The sequence below is a fragment of the Salvia miltiorrhiza genome, chromosome 3 (assembly GCF_028751815.1).
Source record: "Salvia miltiorrhiza cultivar Shanhuang (shh) chromosome 3, IMPLAD_Smil_shh, whole genome shotgun sequence".
Classification (NCBI taxonomy): domain Eukaryota; kingdom Viridiplantae; phylum Streptophyta; class Magnoliopsida; order Lamiales; family Lamiaceae; genus Salvia; species Salvia miltiorrhiza.
This window is the reverse complement of record NC_080389.1, coordinates 54,921,988-54,946,162: the sequence shown is the minus strand read 5'-3', so window position 1 is coordinate 54,946,162 and position 24,175 is coordinate 54,921,988. Positions and strand designations below refer to the sequence as shown.

At 38.9% G+C, this 24,175-nt stretch overlaps 2 protein-coding genes across 5 annotated transcripts; both read right to left on the bottom strand.

Annotated features, from left to right (window-relative positions):
- Window positions 1-249: 249 nt before the first annotated feature.
- LOC131014499 (quinolinate phosphoribosyltransferase [decarboxylating] 1a-like) lies at window positions 250-4,652 on the bottom strand. 4 transcript variants are annotated; one of them, XM_057942488.1, is made up of 11 exons: window positions 4,475-4,617; window positions 4,194-4,365; window positions 3,975-4,117; window positions 3,139-3,272; window positions 2,966-3,029; window positions 2,790-2,872; window positions 2,558-2,641; window positions 2,313-2,465; window positions 1,677-1,853; window positions 1,047-1,114; window positions 250-658 (listed from the first exon to the last, which is right to left on the bottom strand). In XM_057942488.1, the coding sequence occupies exons 2-11, from the start codon at window positions 4,247-4,249 to the stop codon at window positions 562-564; spliced, it is 1,059 nt and encodes a 352-aa protein (XP_057798471.1). In that variant the 5' UTR covers window positions 4,250-4,365; window positions 4,475-4,617; the 3' UTR covers window positions 250-561. The 4 variants fall into 4 exon arrangements, with proteins under 4 accessions (XP_057798471.1, XP_057798473.1, XP_057798472.1 ...); XM_057942490.1 differs by lacking the exon at window positions 4,194-4,365 and having other exon boundaries at window positions 4,515-4,652; XM_057942489.1 differs by lacking the exon at window positions 4,194-4,365 and having other exon boundaries at window positions 4,475-4,630.
- Window positions 4,653-22,617: 17,965 nt separating this feature from the next.
- LOC131014502 (transcription factor bHLH118-like) lies at window positions 22,618-23,727 on the bottom strand. The gene is made up of 3 exons (XM_057942494.1): window positions 23,367-23,727; window positions 22,926-23,261; window positions 22,618-22,843 (listed from the first exon to the last, which is right to left on the bottom strand). The coding sequence occupies exons 1-3, from the start codon at window positions 23,643-23,645 to the stop codon at window positions 22,772-22,774; spliced, it is 687 nt and encodes a 228-aa protein (XP_057798477.1). The 5' UTR covers window positions 23,646-23,727; the 3' UTR covers window positions 22,618-22,771.
- Window positions 23,728-24,175: the final 448 nt, after the last annotated feature.

The following is a 24,175-nucleotide window of genomic DNA, read 5'->3' as shown; positions in this document are numbered from 1 at the left end:
ACTTTTTTTATCTCTTCAAAACGATTTCAATGTTCGAAGTTCATAATAGTTTAATTTCATTTCAACAAATTCTAATTAGTGTATTACAAAATAAACACAAAATCAAACTATAAAACAACCAACAAAGATCCGATGCCTACTCTAGGGATTAAAAAAGAATCGAATGCAATGAAACATTCAAAAACTAAAGAGTGATAAATGAAACACCTCTTGGCTGTTCTTTATCATACTTCACTCAGAAAGAGGAGATGAAAATGAATATTGCACTTAATCATTAAATTGAGAATTATTCTTAGCCATCAGCTTTGCAACTAAGCTTGATATCATGACAACACTGGGAACCTTCAGGTTACAAAGATTGTAGAATTACTAATAGTGCTCAAACTCGAAGTGGGTATTGAACAGTCGCACACGTAACACTTATTTTTGGTATAATATAGCAGTGCACAAATCCATGCCATGGAAGTATGTACCAGAGCTCGTAATCTCGTGCTATTGCAATAGTAAACAACAACAGTTGAAAGACCTTTTCTACCTGTTATGACTTGGCCTGAAACACCATCATGCTCGTTTCGTACGCTTTCCAACTTCAAGTGCAAGCTCCGTATCGATTTTCAAGGAAATATCAAGTGCTTTAACAGAATGTGTTAGCGCGCCACTGCAATTGAAAGGATCTCAGTAAGCAGCCTGATTGAAAGTCCAATTTAATCTTATGGTTTGATCTGTGAATTATAATTAATGTCTACATAAATTGTGGCACATATCTCAAGCAAAACATGGAAGATGAGGTATAATTTGCAAGACAAGGCACTTCTACCAGTACTGAATAGATATGGCGCACCACTACGTGGGCAATTAACTATAGAAATATATTAGTTCATTCATTGATCAAGCAGATCATCCCAACTTCCCAACAAATAATTATAAATAAATCAGATAACCCTATGAGATCCCAAGCTGTAGTGAGAAAGCACAATGAACAAATGCCTAGAGATGTAGATGAGCACCACAAATAAAAAGAAAATAAAATAAAAAATTACATGTACCTAGAAATGTAAGTGACCCCTGACTGTCCAATCTTTTTCACAGTCTCAAGGGTGACATTTCCAGATGCCTGCCACAAAAGGAACCATATTAAACTAGAATGCAAGAATAGTAGAAGAGTAGAACAGCTGAAATACACAAGGCAACCAGATATGAGACACAATACGAAGGCACTGCTACAATAGTAGAATGCAAGATGTTATCTTACTAACCACCTAATACAACCTGTTTCTCTCTACCCAAACAAAAATGGACTTAATATGAGAATATGTGCTAAGAAGAAAGAATGCTAATTTCTTTTTCAGATTGTAGTACTTCATCTCTTGTATATATACAATGCATCTGATAGCATAGCATCATAAGGACATTGTCTATTGTGTACAATAGAGAAAGTTCTCAGCAATGTGATGAAACAGAGCCAATTAAACTGATAAATATGTGTTGTCAATGTGTTTAATGAGCTTTTAGGAAGGATACTGAGAAAATTATCAGCGATTTGATGACAGAGAACCATCTAAACTGATTAATATATGTTGTCAATGTGTTTAAAGAGTTCATAGGAAGGATAATCTGAGGATTCTCCAAGTCCATGGGACAAACAACCAATAAAGAAAGAAACAGCTATAACGCACCTCAGTCTCAAACCTCCCATCAATCAATTTCACAGCTTCTTTAAGCATGGATATATCAACGTCGCCATTAGACAAAGGGACAACCATATTATCCAGCATTATTCTGGTCAAGGATGTCTTTGTTGTGGATGCATAGAGTAGCACTTGAGTTACTTCCTCCAAAGTCCTTGTTTCAACCTGTTAGCAGAAGATTTCAATAATATTTAACTAGGATTTTTGCATATGAGTTTCTCTGATGCATATGAATTATTAGCAGTACATAAAACTACTTAGACCACAATCATGCACATGATGATAAGGTTTCTTAACGGTGACCAACCAAAAACATGACCAAAAGGACCCAACAGAGAGATAGAAAAAAACGAGGGGCCACGGGTAGCATATAATTGAAAAAGTAAGATAAATAAAAAGTCAAATCAGGCACATTCACACTTGCAGACATTCTGGTACATGTTTTCGAGCGCATTTTTTTCTCTATTCTTTCTCATGTTGCATGGTTGACATAAAACAGACGTCATTCCCAACTGAAAATGGGTAGGTAATTAGATGCAGAACTCATGTAGATTAAGGATTTGCAGAAAGATTTATGACAAAAATCTAAAGCAGCATCCACCAATTTAAACCTCAATACAATACCTCAACACCCATTTGAAGATTATTTTGCTCTAAATAAAGGTCCACAGATTTCAGGGCATTTGTGACACCTCCAGCTATAGATATGTGATTGTCTTTTATCATGACCATATCAAACAAACCCATTCTGTGATTCTGACCTCCACCTATTAGAACCTGAAAAACAATCAAGTTTAAGGTCAGACCAAGAAAAAATAAAATGCTGGGTCGTGAAATTGAGATCATAGCAAGAGTCTAGTGATCTACACCGCCCATTTATCCATTAATCTTAAGCCTGGAGCAGTTTTCCGTGTCTCCAAAATGTATGCAGGCTCTGCAGCATCTGCCATGGCCTGCAGAGTATTAAATACTTAATTTTCAAAAGAGAATTAAGCTATGTGAGTAGAAAAACCACATTTGACACATCAACCATGTTCAAGAAGCATTACTGATGCATCCAGAAATTATAAACGATACAAAATACTATGACAATGAGAGCACCTTCGTTAGAGTTGCTATTCCACTCATCCTCTGCATAAAGTTAAGAACAACCCTTTCAGCCACGACAATACTGTGTGCTCTTCCTTCATATCATCATTAAGCAGTAACAGTGGACAAGGTCAAATTCAAGTTATATGTATATAAGTTTGATTCTGGCAGGATTTGTGTCTACTTACCATGTACTTTACCAAATTGCAAACCTTTGTGTACATTATCCCCATCTTTTCTGTACCACTCGACCTGAGGAATACCAAGTCTAACCATTAAAAAGTTGCAATTTTTTCCCCATAACATAGAAGCTACAAATAATGAGAATCTGTATATATACAGAGGCCTAATTCTTAGTTACCTTAAGTGAAGGATCAACCTCACTAAACACCATTTCAGCTAGTCCAATACCAGCCACAATACCATCCTCCTTTGCCAAAAAATAGGCTTCCACTTCCATTTCATCAGGAATCGTTGCTTTACAAGTCACATCCCCTACATATCAACCACAAGACTGTTTCATTAATTTTCAAAGTTTAAGACACACCACTGTATCAAGTAAGTAATCTTCTCATATTAATTAATCTATGGAAGGACATGCACGATTTAGAAGCCAAACTGGCTAACAGACCTGGATTCTTTAGCAATATATGCAACAATAGTATGAAAGTAAACAATTCTCAACTTTAAAATGCAAAGGCTCTTAGGCAATTTTCACTCCCAACTGGACAGTGGAACTGATTCCACAACCAATAACTAAAATTTAAAGAATACAAAGGATATAACCACATACATTGAAGCTCCAAACATCTCCACGCCAACCAATTTCTACAAATGACTGCAGTGTGATGAATATCTTACCATCTTTATGTTAACAACTCAAATTATGTCAAATAATGAGCTCCATAACCTAAGGCCTAATCAATAGCTTACTAAACTTCCAATTGACCCTTAACATACTGAAGTACGTGACAATTTGCCCCACCACACTTTTCCACAACAACTCTATAATTGCTCGAACAATTCCTCATCCATTAAAAAAAAATCCTTCTTTGCACCATTTCTTAAATAGGTAAATCACCCAAAAGCCTCGGCTATCTACAGTTGATCAATAATATATACTCACATAATTATTATAAAAACTACGAATAAACACTAAATTCGAATTTCATAGAAGTCGTATGCAATGAAGTTCACCTAGATCACCGGCGTCCTCAGACAGCGCAAGCTGTATAACACTCTTGAGGTCATAAGTGGGATGAGCCGGCGGCTTCACGGCTATGGACACGGCCGCAGTTCCCGTGTTCCTTGTGGCTGTGGCTGACATTTTCACCACCAATCTGCAAATTCTCCGAAGCTTATAAAAAGCACAAAGAAACGAGAAAAGACAATGAAGAGGATATAAAAGATTAGAACCTTTGGGCTGAGGGAATGAGCGAACAAAGTGGGGAAAGAGAAAAAGCGGTAACCATAGTTGGGAGTTAAGGGTTTCGTCTGTTAATTAATATTGCAGTGTTTACAATTAAGAATTCCTCAATTTTCTAAACGATGCTTTCTGCGCGTGCAGCGTAGACAATGATTCTTCGCACTGCGCACAACTCAAATAAGATAGAAATATCAAATATGGTTCGATTTTTCGGTTTTTGCAATTTAATTCGGTTTTATCTTTCAAAAAAAAATTGGGTAGGGATGAGTACCGAATCAGGAAAGAGGGTTTGGCCGTGAGTCGACAGATACCGAATCAGGAAAGAGGGTTTGGCCGTGAGTCGACAGACGGCGGCGACGCGGCGGTCTGCGAGTGTGATGTGTGCGTGGGCTTGGGCCAGATTATTTAAATCTTTGCCCCTGTTTGTTTAAAGAATTGAGCTGTATTTTTATTAAGAAAAGGTCTTTGATAAATTTTTTAGGGAAAAGGTGCAAATGCACCGTTGCAGTGGAAGCCCCTATAGCGTATAGCTCCCCTTATTCACTGTGTGTGTAAATAAGCTCTTAAAGTTCGAAAAATTGATCAATTAAATCCCTTTGACTAACAGTTGTTAGTTAAATGTTAGTCAAAAAAAAATTTAACCCCCAATTTCTCTCTTCTTTCAATTTCTAACCCCAATTCCAATTAAGCCATCGCCGACATTTCCATCGGCGCAGCTGGTAGCCTCTTCCTCAATCCGGTGCTCCTATCGCCGCCGCCACCACCGAGGTCAATACTAGTAACCAAAGGAAGAATGGTATCGAACTCCATTTCACTTCCCTTTTTACAATTGATGCACCCTCGCTCCAGTAAGTGAAGGGAAGTTCGAAACTTCTCTTTGTAGACATTGCAGTGAAATTGTAAAGACATGTGGGTATTATGCCTGAGTTGTTGTTGCTGGAGAGATCCAATATTTGGAGTGAGCTCAACCGGCAAATCTCGGAAGATATCTCACCATTCAGACTATTGGAGCGCAATATGAGAATCCTCAACCGGACTAGGCTTGTTCCTATCCACGTTGGTATATTCCCACCAAAATTGTTGTCCGCAAGCCCTATCTTCACTAATTCGGTGCAGTTATGCATTGAAACAGGTATTTGGCCAGAAATTCATTTTTCCTTCAAAATCATTTTCACACCAAGAATCTGACATTTTCCCTTCAAACTCATTTTGACTCAAGGACAATTTTCGTATTTTGCACAAGTTAGTAAATTATGTTGGTATTGTACCATCTAAAGAGTTTCCATCCAAAAGCACATACTCCAAATCTATGCAAAAACCCAACCAACCGGGAATCGATGGAGTTTCCATTGGCGGCGTGCTTCTTGCACCTCGGTGGTGGCGGCGCCGGCGCCGAATTGAGGAAGAGGCTACCGGTGGCACCGATGGAAATGTCGGCGAGGGCTTAATTGGAATTGGGGATATAAATTAGGGGTATAAATTGAAAGAAGAAAGATATTGGTGGTTAAAAAAAATTGACTAACGTTTGACTAACAGTTGTTAGTCAAAGGGGTTTAATTGATCGACTTTTTTGGACTTTGGGGGCCTATTTGCACACAGTGAGTAATGAGAGCTATACGTTATAGGGGCTACCACTATAAGGGTGCATCTGCACCTTTTCCCAATTTTTTAATTGGATTGAAGATTTAAGCTTAAGTCATTAATTAATTAATTAGATCTATATTTGGATTTAATTAATAATTTTTATAATGATTTCATAATATATTATTTTGGGTTAATTGCCACTAAATTCACATACTTTTTCATTTTTCGGTTTTTTTTCCATGACCAAAAAATTTTACTTTAAAATACATGAATTGAAAAATTGATATGGAATTTCCCCCGCATATCTGTTTTTCGGCCATCGCCGAAATGACTCTGATCCCATGTGTCGACATTTATTCCAGGTGTTAAAATAAAAGTATGACATAGATGCCACCTAATATATCTTTTTCACCTCTGCAATTCCCCTAAAATCCGAAAACCCTAAGGAAAATTCCCCAAAATTCAGAGAAGTCTTCAATTAACATTTATCAGAGAACTTGCCATAATTTTCATCTCACGTTTTCGATTTTCAGAGAATTCTCTCTCGGTGAAAAGTCTTTGTCACTTTCAAACCTTCACTTTTGCCATTGACTAGGAAATGGTAAATAGTGCAAGTATTTAGTGTATCGGTGGTCCCTCAAACTATTCTCTCTCTCTCGGTCCTAGTTGGAGTGATGGCAAACATGTAGGGCCACTTTCAATTCTTTAATAGTGTACTTGGTTGGTGAAGATTGTGTTGTATTGTTTATTGTTCTTTGCTCTTTTTTTGCAGCAATAGCTTCGACCTCTTCCTCTACTATGGAGGTGGTTTTGAAGAAATAAATGGGGGTAAAGATGGAGTTGATTGCTACGTTGGAGGATTTGCAGTTGGGAGGTATGGCCTAAACTTAGATTTATTTGGTTATTTTGACCTGAAAGAGGAAGTAGATAAACTAAGTATTAAAAACTAGACTGGGTTGTGGTTTATAAAATTGAAGGAAAGCTCGAAGAAAGATATTGTAGATGATAAGGGAGTTATGTCTATGTTAAGTGATATTAGTGATGAATATAGGCATGTTGATGTGCTCATTGAGGAGCATTATGGAATGCTCAGGAGATACCTAGCTAACTAAGAAGGGTGGATAAGGAGGGCAGATATGAGTTGCTTCTGGAAGCAGAACATGTGTTTGAGGGCTTGTATATTGGACTTTCTCCTCTGAAAGGTGGAGAGGGGTTGCGGGCCACTTATTGGTCTTGATGGATCTCATTTGAAGACATATTTGAGAGGTATATTGTTGGTGGCAGTTGGCAGGGATGGGAACAACCAAATGTTCCCCATTGCTTGGGACATTGTAGAGATAGAAAATCAAGAGTGTTGGACTTGGTTTCTCAAATGCTTATTCCATGATCTTGACATACAAGATGGACAAGGATGGACCTTTATCTTTGACCAACAGAAGGTGAATGCCAAGTCTTTGTAATACGGCGAGAGCTTGGGATCCACCCATTTCCAGAAGCCACAATCGTCCTATAAGAATACATACTTCAACAAATTAATCCCAACAAAAAAGATGAAAAAAACCTACCTTTAGCTTTTTACAATAGAGGAATCGCTTAAACGGATTTTTCTCGGTGTGAGATATGCGAAGGTTGGCTGGTATTCCATGGCCACAATGTTCGTTCGATTGATTCGCTCCTGAATTCGAGCTTGTGCTCCAATAAGAATCCATGAATTTCTAAGAACCTTAAATTGTGTTCAAGAAGTGAAATGCAACCAAACCCTTAATTTTGGGTTAGTTTCTCAACATCCACAACTAAAACGACGCCGTTTTAGTTGAATGTCAAACGGCGTCGTTTCAATTAACGGACGACGAATATACGCTTGCTTTTCGACTGTCAGCTCAGATTAAATTTGGGGGAAAAATGGTTCCGGGGGAAATTCCATATCGATTTTTCAATTCATGTATTTTAAAGTAAAATTTTTTGGCCATAGGAAAAAATCGAAAAATGAAAAAGTATATGGATTTAGCAGCAATTAACCCTATTGTTTTATTATGTATGTATATTAAATGTAATTATTTATTATATGATTTAAAGCATGAAAAGAATTTGCATTATTTGTATTTTGTAAATCAATAATATTTATGATTAAATTGATTTTTTAAAAGGTTATTTGCGTGTAAATACACGAACTTTCAGCATTTTCTAGTTTTTTCCACGAACTTTACTTTTTTAATCTAAATACACGAACTTAGTGTTTTCTGATTTTTTTCCATGATTTTTATTTTTCTTCAAATTGATGCTAACGTTGTCGTCGGAGTTGCTGACGTGGAATGACTGTCATAGTTATAAGTAGTGATTAAGGACCTAGCTACTTGTTCGTCATTACTCCAATCGACTTTGATGCCCTCGGACCACGAACAACATTATCGGGCTGGGTTTATCAAAGACTAATTCTACCCCCAATCAGAGACATATATTAGTGAGTGGAGAGAATCAACATATATTAGCAGAGAATGTCAGTGAGAATTGATAGAATAATGAGTTTACCTTTTTTTTTTGAAGAATTTGCGTTGTTTACGCAGAGAATGAAATTAATTCTATGGCTTTATTTTTTTTATAGGTTTTTATTGTTTTACGCAGTGGGTGGGGAATGATACCTCTTTTAATTTTATTTCATCTTTTGTCAAAAAAAATTATAGAAATTAAAATATTGACATGTATATGACACTTAAATAATAATAGGCCACATAAACGCTGTTTACCTCGTATTTGGGTAGTATTTGCGAGTTTTCTGCTATGCATTCGAGCGTGTTTCTTATCGTTTTGCTCTATTTTTCACGTGCTCGATGACTATTTGGGTGTTCTACTGTCGTGCGCAGGATTCGGGAGTTGTTGAGCGTTTTTGGCATCGTTTCGAGCAATTTTTGGAAGCAAGCTCACGGCCGCCGCCGTCCACGGTGTTGGACCTTTGAATTCGCTGCTCTGAAGGGCTTCGAATTCTCTGCTCGAAGAGATTCCTCTGGCAGCGGGGAAACTTCCCTGCTCGCCGCAATTCCTCTGGTCAAGAGAGCCGCGATTCCTCTGGCGCCTCCGACTCCGCTGCACTGGAGGACTCGGCCCCGCTGGCCTCGACCCCGCTGGCCTCGATCCCGCTGGACTCGGCCCCGCTGGACTCGGCCCCGCTGGCCTCGACCCCGCTGGCCTCGATCCCGCTGGACTCGGCCCCGCTGGCCTCGACCCCGCTGGCCTCGTATTTGGGAATCGAGAGCTGTAAGCGTTTTTGGCATCGTGGGAGCATGTTTTCGGAGTCAGGCTCACGGCCGCCGCTGTGCCACGGCGGCCACCGTTGAGACGGCAGCCGCGGCCCCACGGCGCGGACCGTGCAACTTTCAAGAGGAATCCGCGAAAGCAGCCCACGGCGGCCGCCGTCCACGGCGCCGTCATCACACGGCGGCCGCCGTCCCTGGCAAAATCCGGCAGTTACGTTTTCACCATATAAAAGCCGAATTTTAGGGTTTTTCTACACACCTTTCAACCCCAGAAGCCTCCAGACGATTTTACCTTGGTTTTTCCTAGTTTTAGAGTAGTTAAAATATCAACAAACATCTTTTGGTTTTGTGGATTGAAGATTATGTTAGTTTCCATTACATTGGATTGAAGATTTAGATCGTACTCGCTGTAAGAACTCAGTTTATGTTTTCTATTGGATTGAATGCTAGTTTATTTCCTTTGCATAGATTATTGTTGCTTCGAGTTGATTTAATGAATTGTTTGTTCTTTTATGTCGCCTAGATAATCGTTGCTTTATGATTGTTGAATTAACTATTGCTTTCTAGATTGCTAGTTTAGAACCCTAGGTTTACTAGTTTCCTGCGTTCTTAATCTGCTTTCTATCTTTCGCCTAGATAGATTTATATGCTTTATTTCAATTACGCATTAGTTAATTGGAGAGAGAGTGCCAGACCCAACTACCCGATTAGAGTGTTTAGGTTTATTTCCTGTTTCCTGTGAGTAGCACAATTGAAGCCCTGTTAAGCCTTCCTTGAGAGACGACTTGAGTCACCTTACCGCCCTAGGACGACCTCGTATAAATTCGAGTCCATCCGCTAGGTGTTTTTGGATGAGTCAAATTTTGGCGCCGTTGCCGGGGAAGGCTTTAGGCATTTGATTGTGTTGCATTTGTTTTCAGTGTTTATTTTATTTCTTTCTTTTAACTCGGTTATTTTCTCCCTCCGGTGCGTTTGATTTGTTCGTTCGTGTTGTGTATGCAAGGACGCAGAAGCTTGAAGAGAAAGCTTGCACCTTACTACGACAATATTCACCGACCTCGTGAGGTCCTTTTAAGCCTGGAGGAGGAGTCCGAGTCCAGTTCGAGAAACCTTGTGGAATCACAGTCTCGAGAGGAAGACTGTGAAGAGAGATTAGCTTCCAACCCCATTCTGGAAGCCGTTGAGGACACACTTTCACTGCACTCTGAAGGAGAAGAAGAAGCTCGGCCTAATCCTGACCAAGAAGCCATGGCAGAGCAGAATGTCCAGTACATGGGAGATTTTTCCAGGCCAGTTATTGGGAACACTAGCACGTCAGCGATAGTGCTTTCCACGGCGGTTCGGAATTATAATCTGAAGCCCAACGACTTAAACCTGCTGCCGCTCTTTCATGGATGCCAAGTGAGGACGCTTTACAGTTCATCCGTGATTTCTGCACTCAAGTGCAGACCTTCCCACTGCTGGAACTCACCGAGGATCAGTTGAGACTCAAGTGCTTACCTTATGCACTCAAGGACCGGGCCAGAACGTGGTTGCTGTCCCTGCCGCCGAACTCCATCACTACATGGGGAGAGGCGTGTGAGAAGTTCATGCTCAAGTACTACCCTAATCACAAGACACAAGAGATTAGGAGCCAGATAATGAACTTCATGCAAGGAGCTGACGAGCCTCTCCACGAGGCTTGGGAGAGATTCCAAGAGCTCCTCCACCAGTGCCCATAGCACCAGTTAGCACCCGTCATGTTGATGCAGTTCTTCTATGAGGATTGATTCAGACGGCACAGTTTATGGTGGACAGTACAGCAGGGGGCAACATTGCCCGGAAGACAGCTGATGAACTCAAAGAGATTTTCAACACACTTGCCGCGAGTTCTCAATAGAAATCAGTTAGAGGAAGGAGGGTTGAAGCGAATGCAGTAGCTGCAAACAATGAGCTTCAGAAGCAGGTAGCTGACTTGATGAGGCAAATACAGCACCTCACGATGAACCAGGTGGAGGCTCCACCCGTTCGCGCGCCACCAGCAGAAGGATGTGCCATATGTGGCGATTTTGGTCATGGAACCAACGCGTGCCATCGCATGGGGGAATTCACACCTGAAGGAGAAGCAGAGGTCTATGCTGCTCAGAGCTATCCGGGGAGGGCTCAATTTTAATAAGGGCTCAACTTTAATCAAGGGCAACAAAGCTCCAACTCGGGTTGGAGAAATGAGCAGAATTCGGGATGGAGGAACCAAGCTTCTGGCCAAGGGTCGGGATTTAACAAAGGCAATCAGTTCCCCCGACCTCCACGACAATTGGGGTATCAGAACCAGCAGCAGTTCTATCCATCTCAACAACAGCCCTCATTCCCTCAACAGCAGCATTACCCTCAACCATATCAGCAACATCAATCACCGCAGCAACTCTACCCACCTCAGCAGCACCAACCTCCTGGCCCCTTATTTGAAGATCAGATGCAAGCTTTCATGCAAGCTAGCAAACAGGTGATGGAGGCTCAGAGTGCTACCATCAAGCGCCTCGAAACTACAGTTGGGCAACTAACAGGAGCCTTGAATCAGTTGCAGCAAGAACAGCCAACTGGGAAGTTCCCAAACCAGGACCAACAACCACATCAAGCTCATGCCGTGGCGGTAATCAAGGAAAATCTCCCAATAACCACGGGGAAATGGAGAAGCAAAACCGTGCAAGCAATCAAGGCTACCCAATGCCCCAATGAGCCAATGCCACCTGTCACTGTTGCACTAGACCAACCACCACCGAAGCAAGGAGATTCAAGTAGCTTTATTTTTGATATTAGCTTAGGTGGGGTTGAAAAGGTTTTGGGAATGCTTGATTTGGGCGCGGTAGTCAATTTGATGCCGCTTGATATTTTTGAGAAATTGGGAAATAAAGAGCTGAAATGCACGAATATTAAGATAGAGCTAGCTGACGGCTCCATTAGCAGCCCACGAGGTCTTGTTGAGGATGTTGAGGTGGTTGTGAGGGGGATTAGGGTCTTGGCTGATTTTGTTGTCCTTGATGTGGAAAAGGGGATTAGAGGCGAGAATGGGCATCTCGTGCTGCTTGGCCGACCCTTTATGGCTACCACTCATACTCGCATCGATGTGAGTACGGGAACTGTAAGTATGGTAGGGGCAGGTAGAGCGGTAACATTCTCTGTTTTTGATAGAAAACCTACTACCCCCACTTCCTTACTTCAAATCTGCTCTTATGTTGAAACAATTGATGCCTTGGATGAGGATTGTATTGTGCAGGAATTCCTTAATAAGCTGCAGGAGGGGGACAAGATCATGGAAGAATTTCATGCTAACCTGCAAGATGAAAGTGAGATTGAGCAAGAATTCCTAGATAAGCCGCAAGAGGAAGATGATAAAGAGCAAGGCCTTCTGTGTGCCTTGCTACTGGAAGAGAAGCTTGATGAGAATGAGTCACTTAATCTCGTTGGATGTGTGGATAGAGGGCCATCCCAAGATATGAGCATGGAGACGAACTTCGATTCTTCTTCAGACCAATCAACAAAATTCTGACTTTATTTTTGTCCACATATCAATCAATTTGAGCATAAAATCCTGAGACAACAAAATTAGCACAAAAGCTCAAATCAATCAACTCTTGAGTGAAAGAGACCAAAATAAAAGTCAATATAAGACGTAAACACCCACAAATTCATCACAAAATAGGGCTAAACAACCCCCCCACACTTGATCATTTGCTTGTCCTCAAGCAAAGTCACGACACCAAATGATAGTTCACAAGAAAACTTCCTCACCATTCACATCTCCAACCAATCTAAGTCTCTTAGCCATTTACATTCCTCATGAGATGTTTATTTTTAATATTTTAAGAAGCAACAACCACATGATACAATTCATTTCGATCAGACCCGATTCTCCGCTAGAGGTGAATTTTCTAATGTGATTGCCTTTATAATCAAATCCCATTTTCCTTGAAGATGATAAACAATCAAACCAAATATAATTATACATCTTTCTTTTCAAGGTGATGTTATTCCATTCTCAATAGATGGGCTAACTTTCGTGAGATCAACACTTTTGGAGGTAATCCAAAATGTTCTCACGTGGTTTTCCATGCTCATAACACTACCGTCAGAGGAGCAGAGACCCAGAGCTATCAAAACTTCACAACAAACCAACATTCAAACTCAAGGGATAAGATCGTAGGCTATCACAATGAAAACACTCCCTCTAGCATCTACCGGACAAATCACGTCAAGAATAGCTCATAAGGGTGTTGCATCCAAAACATTAAACAACTTACATCAAGAGAGGAATATGCATAGCCTGAGAGACAAAGATAGCAACCAAGCCAACACAATTCATGAAATTTACTCGTGAACAAATCATCAAAGTGTGCATTATTACTTGAAGCCAAGCAACAATCAAGATAAAGGAGACCATTTGCCCCACACAAGAAAGCCCAAAAAACACAACAAAAAGGCACCCATAGGATCAACAAACACCCCCCCCCCCACACTTAAAATCTAGCACTGTCCTCAGTGCTCGCAAAAAGAGGGGTGAAAGAGATAAACTTCCCTGAATATCGATCCAAGTGGCGAGCCCGTAGTTTCCCACGATGTCTGCCTATCTCTCATCCATAGAACCAACAATCTCCAACGCATCAACCTGCACCAAACAACAGAAGCAACAAAATACAAACACAAACAAAACGAAAGAAAAATGAAAACAAGAAAAAGCAAGAAAACATGGGTTGCCTCCCATGCAGCGCTAGTTTTTAAGTCGCCAGCCCGACTAAGAGAACCACTTAACCAAAATCCGATTGAAGCTCTAGCTGCCTTAACGCCCTTGTAAACACATCTTCTTGAATTGCAGCTGCGGGTCCTCCAAATGAGCGCTCCATGCTCATATCATGAGATGGTCTTCTATCCACACATCCAAGGAGATCGAGTGACACAACCTCATCAAGCTTCTCTTCCAGTAGAAAGGCACACAGAAGGCCTTGCTCTTTATCATCTTCATCTTGCAGCTTATCCAGGAATTCTTGCTCAATCTCACTTTCATCTTGCAAGTTAGCAAGAAATTCTTCCACGATCTCGTCCTCCTCCTGTAGCTTATTAAGGAATCCCTGCACAATACAATCCTCATCCAAAGCATCAAATGTTTCAACATAAGAGAAGTTTTGAATTAAGGAAGTTAGAGTAGTAGGTTTTTTTATCAAAAGCTGAGAATGTTACAGCTCTACCTGCCCCTGCCATACTCACCGTTCCCGTACTCACATCGATGCGAGTATGGGTGGTGGCCATAAAAGGTCGACCAAGCAGCACGAGATGCCCATTCTCGCCTCTAATCCCTTTTCCCACATCAAGGACAACAAAATCAGCCAAAACACTAATCCCCCTCACAACAACCTCAACATCCTCAACGAGGCCCCGTGGGCTACTAATAGAGCCGTCAGCTAGCTCTATCTTCATATTCGTGCATTTAAGCTCTTTATTGCCCAATTTCTCAAAAATATCAAGTGGCATCAAATTGACTGCCGCGCCCAAATCAAGCATTCCCAGAACCTTTTCAACCCCACCTAAACTAATATAAAAAATAAAGCTACCTGGATCTCCTAACTTGGGTGGTGGTTGGTCTGGTGCAATAGTGACGGGTGGCAGTGGCTCACTGGGGCATTGGATAGCCTTGATTGCTTCCACGGTTTTGCTTCTCCATTTCCCCATGGTTATTGGGGCATTTTCCTTGACTACCGCCACGACATGAGCTTGATGCGGATGTTTGTCTTGATTTGAAAATTTCCCAGTTGGTTGTTGTTGCTGCAACTGATTCAAGGCCCCCGTTAGTTGCTCAATTGTAGTCTCGAGGCGCTTGATGGTAGTACTCTGAGCCTCCATCGCCTGTTTGCTAGCTTGCATGAAAGCTTGCATCTGATCCTCAAATAAGGGGCCTGGAGGTTGGTGCTGCTGAGGTGGGTAGAACTGCTGCTGGTTCTGATAACCCATAGGCTGTTGGAATTGACAGTATTGAGAACTCTGCCCGTGTCCTTGCATGTGACCCTGGAGTTGCCTACTCAAATACCCTTGTGCAGCAAAGACTTCTACTCCTCTTTCATAAGTACGCTCGCCCATCCTATGGCACTCGTTGGCTCCATGGCCATATTCGCCACATATGCCACAACCTTCAGCTGGTGGAGCCTCCACCTGGTTCATCCTGAGGTGCTGTACTTGCCTCATCAAGTCCGCTACTTGCTTCTGAAGCTCATTGTTTGGAGCTACTGCATTAGCTTCAACCCTCCTTCCTCTTACCGACTTCTGTTGTGAGCTCTCGGCTAGGGTCTTGAAAATCTCCCCTAGCTCATCGGGAGTCTTCCTCGCAATGTTACCTCCTGCCGTGCAATCCACCATAAATTGAGAAGTCTGCAGCAACCCGTCATAAAAGAGTTGCATCAACATCACTGGGGTTAACTGATGCTGCGGGCACTGGCGGAGGAGCTCCTGGAATCTCTCCCAAGCCTCATGAAGTGGCTCGTCGGCTCCTTGAGCAAAGTTCATGATTTGAGTTCTAATCTCTTGTGTCTTGTGATTTGGGTAGAACTTCAACATAAACTTCTCACAGGCCTCTCCCCAAGTTGTGATAGAACTAGGCGGTAAGGAGAGAAGCCAAGTCTTTGCCCGATCCTTAAGTGCATACTGGAAACATTTAAGCTTCAGCTGATCTTCTGTGATCTCCAACAGTGGAAAAGTTTGCACTTGGGTGCAGAAGTCCCGGATAAACTGCAGGGCATCTTCATTCGGAAGCCCATAGAAGAGGGGGAGCAGACTTGAATCATTGGGCTTCAGGTTGTAATTCCTTACTGTAGTGGGGAGCACAATAGCTGAGTTCGTGGCCTCTATGACAGGCCGGGTAAAATCCCCCATGTACTGCAAATTTCTTCCTGCCATATTCTCAACTCCAACGCTAGATAAAAAAGACTCGGTACCCTCTCCTAGGCTTCAAGCACCTCGCGTGCACGGTGAGTGTTGTCAAGTAGAATGCCAAATTCCTGTTAAGACTTTAACTCCCTAGCAACACAACACTCAACAAAACAGATCAAACGCACCGGTGGGAGAAAGAAAATAACCGAGCAAAAATAAAAATAAAATAAACACGGAAAACAAAGTAGCACAACCAAACGCCTAAAGCCCTCCCCGGCAACGGCGCCAAAATTTGACTCAACCCAAAACACCTAAGGGATTGACTCGCAATCGTACGAGGTCGTCCTAGTGTAATAAGCTAACCCAAGTCGTCTCTCAAGGAAGGCTAAACAGGGCTCTGATCATGCTACGCACAGAAGACAGGAAATAAACCTAAACACTCTAATCAGAAGGTTGGGTCTGACACTCTCTTTCCGATTAACTAATGCGTAATTAAAATAAAGCATATAAATCTATCTAGGCGAAAGATAGGAAGCAGGCAAGGAAAGCAATAAGACAACGTAAAGAACTAGGGTTCTAATCTAACAATCTAGAAAGCAATAATTAAATCCAAAATCATAAAGCAATAATTATCTAGGCAAGGGAAACAAACAAGCATGCAAATCTATGGCAAAGACTAATCATGATTTATCGTAAGGAACATGTAAACGAAAAGCAACATAATTTCAACGGAGTATTACTCTAACAAATCAACCAACAATCTAACTATACTAACTAGGCAATAAGATTAACAAAGCATAAATCAATGCAAAATATCATTATCAAAATGTATTCAATTATCTAGGAAAAAAGCAACCAAGAAATCTTGTAAAATTCGATAAATCAATAGATAGAACTTACAATTGATTAAAGGAAACAACGATCTAGCATAATTCGAGAGTTTCTAATGTGTTTCTCCCTATCAAAACACTAGGAAAATACAGTAAAATGGAGTTGGAGGCTGGATGGGTCGAGAATGGGGGAAGAAATCCCTAAAAAATGGGTTTTAAACCCTAAAAAACGTAACTGCCAGACCGCGCAGACGGCCACCGCCGTACGGACGGCGGCCGCCGTGGGACGGCGCCGCCGTCTATGCCTTTCGCAGACTGCAATGCGCAGCATTTTTGTTTTGGTCCGTTCTCCCTCGTTTCAAGTCGGATTTTGGATCCGTTTTCGCCTACGAACTCGTATCGAGACGAACTTCGATTCTTCTTCAGACCAATCAACAAAATTCTGACTTTATTTTTGTCCACATATCAATCAATTTGAGCATAAAATCCTGAGACAACAAAATTAGCACAAAAGCTCAAATCAATCAACTCTTGAGTGAAAGAGACCAAAATAAAAGTCAATATAAGACGTAAACACCCACAAATTCATCACAAATTCATCCCGCCTGTAGTTTTCCTACTTTTGTGTAGGTTGTGTTCCCACCTTTGTATGGATAGTTTTCTACTGGGGTACGATTATTTTTCCACCTTTGTGTGGTATAAAGATTCTCATTTTTGTGTAGATAGTGTTCCCACCTTTGTGTGGGTAGTGTTCCGCCTGCATGCATTTGTTTTTCCACCTTTGTGTGGTGTAAAAATCTCGCCTGCATGTGGGTTGCTTATTTGATTATATATTAGATACCTCTTGTAATTCTCAGAAAAGATGGGTTTACTTTACAAAAGTATTATCGAGTTATATATTTATTAAAGGTTTCAATGAAAAGCAAATTTGTTTCAAATAAAATATTCTTGTACATTGTACTCTCTTAAAGGCTCATAAGCTATTGATCGAGGTTTTCTTTTAGCCTAACACGTTAATTGAGAATTGTGTATATATTGTTAGTGGCGCGATGGGTTGACCTCCATCGTGTGCTAACAGTGAATGATGTGTTATAAGGGTATTTGGTTGGATGTGTTCCGGAGCCTGTGTTCCAAATATAAAGCCTGCATAGGTTGCGTCCCGAGGTCAATAACGAGAAAAAAGGATTCATCAGTGACTAGAGGTCTAGGATCAAAGTTGGTAATGGAATAATGTGACAATATAGCATTAAAAAATGAAATGTTTTTACATATTTATAAGTGTTTTTCAATTTAAAACCTTTTAAGTTATATTATGAATGGTTGAATAAATTATTTTTACGAAAAATGTGAAATATTTCAGAAAATGCATGCCCACTGAGTACATTAGTGCTTGTACTCTGAATGATTCTTTGTCGAGCTTTGACTCGTAACTTCTAATATTATGTTAATGAATATTGATTATTAGAAGCATAAAACAAAACCTGTAATATTAAGGTTTAGCTATGTTGTTGATTGATCGCATCGTCTAATATCTTTCTTTCTTCAATTTGAAACAAACTTATTGTCTTATGTTGGGAAATATTTGGGATACCCAAGTAGTTTTGATGATACCAAAACCATTAGAATGCTTCGCTTGTCTTTATTTCTATTGCAGGTCCAAGTCTTCCAGTCCTGACAGGCCCTGACTGAAGTTGCAAAGACTTTAGTTCAGTGAGACTCGGAACAGAAGACTGAAGACTAAAGACAGCACAACTTAAGCACAGTTCACTAAACGAACAGAAGGACGCATTGCGACTGGAAGTCATCGGTCATCAGTCGAAGAAGCTCGCACATTCAATATCAACTCTGAACCAAGCACCAGTCGACATTCTACATCTAACTGAAGAGAAGAATACTAGACACGCTGCATTAAATGCTCAAGTACAACAACATTAAACGCCGAAGATTTGGAGATCGTTCGTACAAGTACTAGAGCTCCCTTTTGCGTATAAAGATGCAGATGCACTACTCCAAGGACAAGACGATTCAATATTCGGTCAAATGGAGTATCCGAAGATTGCCACCTCAGCCCAAGAAGCGACAGCCTCTCACAAAGGCAGAAAACTTGAAGACCATCTCTCCAACGGATCTTTTCAAGACTTCGCCTATAAATAGAGCTCGAGGAACAGCTGCAATCTTCACTGATTTGAAGACATACGCTGAAGCTCTGTCGAATTCAAGAGCCAGTATTCCCATAGATAGATAGAGTTCGAATCGAATAAGAGAGTAATCAACGTTGTAAAATCAGTCTAACTGATTATCTACACTCTCTTATTAGACTAGGCACCACATGTTATATCAGTAGCCTAGTTAGGATTACTTGAGAGTCTGTTCTCAGTAATCTTAGTTGGAAGAGTTCAAACCCCTTTTCAACCGAGAGAAAAGTGAGTTTGAGTGGTTGTTGTTTAGTACCATAAAATTAAATAGTGTTGGTTGTTGTTTAGTACCATAAAATTAAACAGTGTTGGTTGTTGTTTAGTACCATAAAACTAAACAGTGGTTGTGGTTTAGTACCGGTCCAAAACTAAACCAGTTCGGTTACCTTGTCACCGTAAAAGCCAAGAGAGAGTTCAGCTTAAAGGCATTGGCTCCAATTACCTTAGCATTAGCTGATTGGACAAGACAGTGTCAGGGCGTGCTAAGTGTTAAATCTAATTCCTGGTGGATTGGTAGGTTTGCTGTGCACCTCTAAGCATAAACTCAGAGTGTTTGTCAGACAAATAATCTGGCTGTGGGGAGATGTCTCTGAACCACGTTAAAAATCCTTGTGTTCTTTACTTGCTTTTAGTATTTCCTTTATTTGTGCTTAACTGTTTTCAACTGAATTGGACTAACTAAGAAGTGTAACTAAGGATTTTACAAGTGACAAACATTTTCTAAAGGCTATTCGTACTAAGTTTAAATTCCGCTGCTAAGTTATTAATCCTACTGACGACTCAACTGATAGTCAGAGAAGATTGATAACTCTACTATATTTTACAAACTAGACTGAAGCCTTACTTGGATATCAGTTAAGCTCAGTGCTCGACTGTTGTCAACTTACTGAATTGCCTTCAGTATCAGTTTACAACTTGTTTTCTAAATGGAAATTGGTTAAGTTTGTTTTGTTTGCGAAAAACAGCCTACATGTGTATTCCCCCCCACCCCCCTCCCCCCCACCCCATACACATGTCAGTCAACCCTCCGAGACCCCAACATCTTATTTATTCAAAGCAAGTAAATTTTGTAATGATTAATTGCCCGTTTATTCAGTCTTGTCTCGATTCAAGTTATTCCTTTAGGAATTGATGTGTGATAGATAAATTAATAATTAAAAAATAAATTTAAAAATTACATCATAATAATTAAATCCAGATCTAAAATTTTAGATCTTAAATATTAACCACTCTATTGCTAACCATACGCATTTTCTTTTCACTTTTTATGTCTTTGTTTCGTTGAGCACACAGATAGTGTGAGTGAATAGGAGATTGAACTTCACTATCTCATTTCTTTTTTGTAGTTAAAGGTGAGAAACATCACTAGTAATATTTGGATAGTCAATAATCATTTTACTATTAGGTTTTTTTTCGCATAAAAGAGGAAGAAAATGTACCAACATATTATAAACTCAACGTACTCAACTCAACTCAACTCAACTCATAGGACATGACGAGGAATTAAACCAAATGGCCGCCATTAAATAACAGCAATTTGCATAAGAGAAAGATTTGTAGGGTCGGAGAAGATCTTGATAGAGTAATTAACAAATGGAAATATCAAACAAAATTTGAGCAGAATCCATAAATAGTGAGAAATTGACTAATAACAGCGACCTATATAATATTGTAAGGGCTAGTTTAGTACGAGTCGGTTTATGATATAATTTTAATATTTTAATATTTTGTCTCGTAAGAAGTAGCATGGAGAACACTGTCTTTTATAAATTCAAAAGTCCAATAAAATTATATAGATCTGTAATTATTCATACCACTTCTGAAGCCGGTATACCTAATATCAATCTTAATTTATTATTAACTAAATTGTTCTAAATATCATCTAAAATGGCATTATTAAATATTTTAATTATAAGGACATTTTAGGAATTAAAATTTTATATCAATTTTACTACATCATACCAAACAACATATTATATTTTACAAACATTTTAATGTGTTCTACCAAAGTCTAATTTTATTGGACATCTTTGTAAGCACTTTGAACTCTAACACTTGAGTTCAACGAAAAAGGCTAATGCTATAGACCTAAGAGATTTTGGTATCATCAAAACAAGAGCAAGAATATTTCATTCATTTCCCTATAATACCCTATTACTATAAATGAAAGTGACAATTTTTTCGTAAACGAATCAAAAAAGAAATTGTGACTATTTTTTTATGAACGAATGGAGTATAATATATGAATACGTAGTTTGAAACAATATTTTTTTTTTACATTTTTTAAAAAAATTACATATTTATTTGCAACAAAATAACAATTCTCTCTTTCATTCCATTACACATTTTTTCATATCATATATATTACTGACTTAGTAACTTCTTTCTACTAAATTTTTTTTATCTCTTCTTTTTTTTTTTTGACTTTTTCTAAATTCAAATTTGATTAAAAAAATATTCAATATGTATCTTACATTAAAAATCATGATAAGATCTTTAATTTGATGTTATGGTTATTGAATATGTTATGGTTATTGAAAGTTTCAAAATAAAACTTTTTCCTCTCTTGTCTCTCCTCTATCATCTATCCTTAATATTGAAAATACAAATTTTCTCCTTCATTTATGTTTTTATATTTATTTTATTTTCTATATTTTTGTTATACATCAGTTTTAATATTTTTATTTACATGTTCCTTTAATTTTAGAATTCTCTAATTTTAAAAATATATTTTTATAAAGTATAATATGTACTAATTTTGATATAAATTTATAGATGGATAATTAGTTATATATATCTCAAACATCAAATTTCAAGTATGGTTTTGATTTATTTAATTTAGTTATGTTCGTATAGATTTTTTTATACTCCTTATTTGTATAAACATATTTGTTGTTAATCCTTTTACAATATAATTTAATATTAAATTGATATTTATGTACATATTAAAGATAGAAATTAATTAATTGCGAGAACAAATTAATAGGAGTATAAGATCCCCTATATGTGGTGAGATCTTAGATTGATTTGTGGTGTTCATTTCATGTATCCTATGACTGATATTTACATGGAGGGCGAAATTTTTACCATGATTCAAATCTTGAAGGTAGCGAAAATTTTACCATTTTTTTAATATCGTTCATCAGTATATACCTAACTTGTTCAACACTATATATTGTCTTATTAATTGTACTCATGATCTCACGAAAAATAACAATCTCATTGGAGTCCACCCCTATATATATATTACAAGATTATTTCAAGATTATTACTATATATTAACTCCGAGTCGAGCTGACCATTCATATTTGAGTTACTCCAATGATCTCTTATGCAACAATCACCAACAAAAAGTCATGATATATATCACTTGTTTATAGTTCTTTAATTAATTAAGAGAACATATTAATTAAAGAATAGCTTAGCACCTAGTATTGAACAAATTAATATTTGACTTTCCTCAATTAAACCTTTTATACAAAAGTATTGGACAACAGCACAAGAAGGCATATGCCTACAGCAAACAGCACCCAGACATATATAATCCCATCAAATTTGAAATCTTGATGAAGATGATTAAGAACTAATTAATGGCAATATTCTTAGCCTCTTTAGAACTAATTTGAAAAAAAAAAAATACTAATAAATAAAGCCAAGCCGAAATCATGAAACAATAAATTAAAATATATAACAAACAATTTTGAAAGTAGAAATTAATCTTGATGATCATATATACAGATTTACAAAGTCTCAAGTTCATTTTATGGCTCCTAGTAGATGTTTGTGGAGCTCACTACATACTCCAGCTGCATGCCAGTCAAGCAAGTTGAAGCAAATCCACCAATCTCTCTTGTAACTCGGCTACATCAATGCTTGTGGAATTATTAAGCTGGAAATACGGCAAAGTTAATTATAAGAATGAAAAACAATACTAATATACACCCAAAATCAAACAAAGAATATATTTATACCTGAATGTGAATTTTGTGGAGGTAACATCGTTGGCCTCTTGTAGAAACGCAGTTGATTACATGGAGCTGTCTATTAAGCAAATCGGAAAGCACCACAGAAAGAGGGAAACAATCCTTATTGAGGCTACTACTAATCAAGATCTCAACCCCATCTGTGAATACATTTATCTTAACACAGTAATCGGTAGCATTGGAGGTTTGATTCTGAGCTTCAGGAGCAGTTCCTGCTACATTCCTCAAGCTCTCCCGCCTTCGTTTCATTTCTTCGATTTTCTTCTTCATATCGTTAATGTAATTGGCCGCCTGGTCCATATGATCGGATACAGCGCGCTTTCCCTAGACTCGATTGAAACAAAGCATACAAGGTAAGGAAACGGCAAAATAATACTGATGAAGTGTAAATATAAATTGGTAGGGTTGTAATTAATTAATTAGACAGACCTTGATGTATTCAAGAGGGAGAAGGGATCTGAGAGAAGCATAAAGAGTTGTCATTTCTTGCCTTCTCTGCTTCTCAGTAAATCTGTGAGCAGTCTTCTTGGAGTCGCTGCTGTTTTCTTCAACTCCGGCGGAGGTTGGGGCTTTTCTCGGCCTCTTTTTCACACTATTTTGAGGATGTTCATTGCCCTCTAAAATGGGAATATCCGCAAGCAGAAATCCATCTTGCTCTAAAAATATCCAAGGGTCCTCAATTACCCCATCACTTGAGATTGGAAACATTATGAATTGAGCCTAACCCTCTTTCCTCAATATTCTTAACTATGAAGAGACAGAGAGAGTCTAGTACATATGCAGAATCTAATCAATCTTAGGAGAAAAAGACAGAGGTGAAAGGAGCATTAAATACATAGGAGCAGCCTATCAAACCAACAGTAAACAACATATGACTGATTAGGGTGTAGTAAGACTACAGCATTTGCAATAGACCCGTGCTAAACCTAATTATTATTTTAATCATAATTTAAACCGTCTGTAGATTCCTTATTGGTTAAAATAAATTGACCCTGCGGGAATACGAATAATAACAAAATGTTACTGTTGATGACTAGCTAATAGAAGTTGGGATTTAGATATAATTTAATTCGAAAATCTCAACGTGGAAATCCGAGTTATGCGAGATTAGACAAATATATATATCTTAGTGGTGGTAGGGTGGAAACGTAAAGCAATAGAGTAGAAGATTTCACTGTGATTAAGACGCTTAATTGACATTTAATCGTGATTAGCAAGTTGGATTTTTTTTTTTTTTT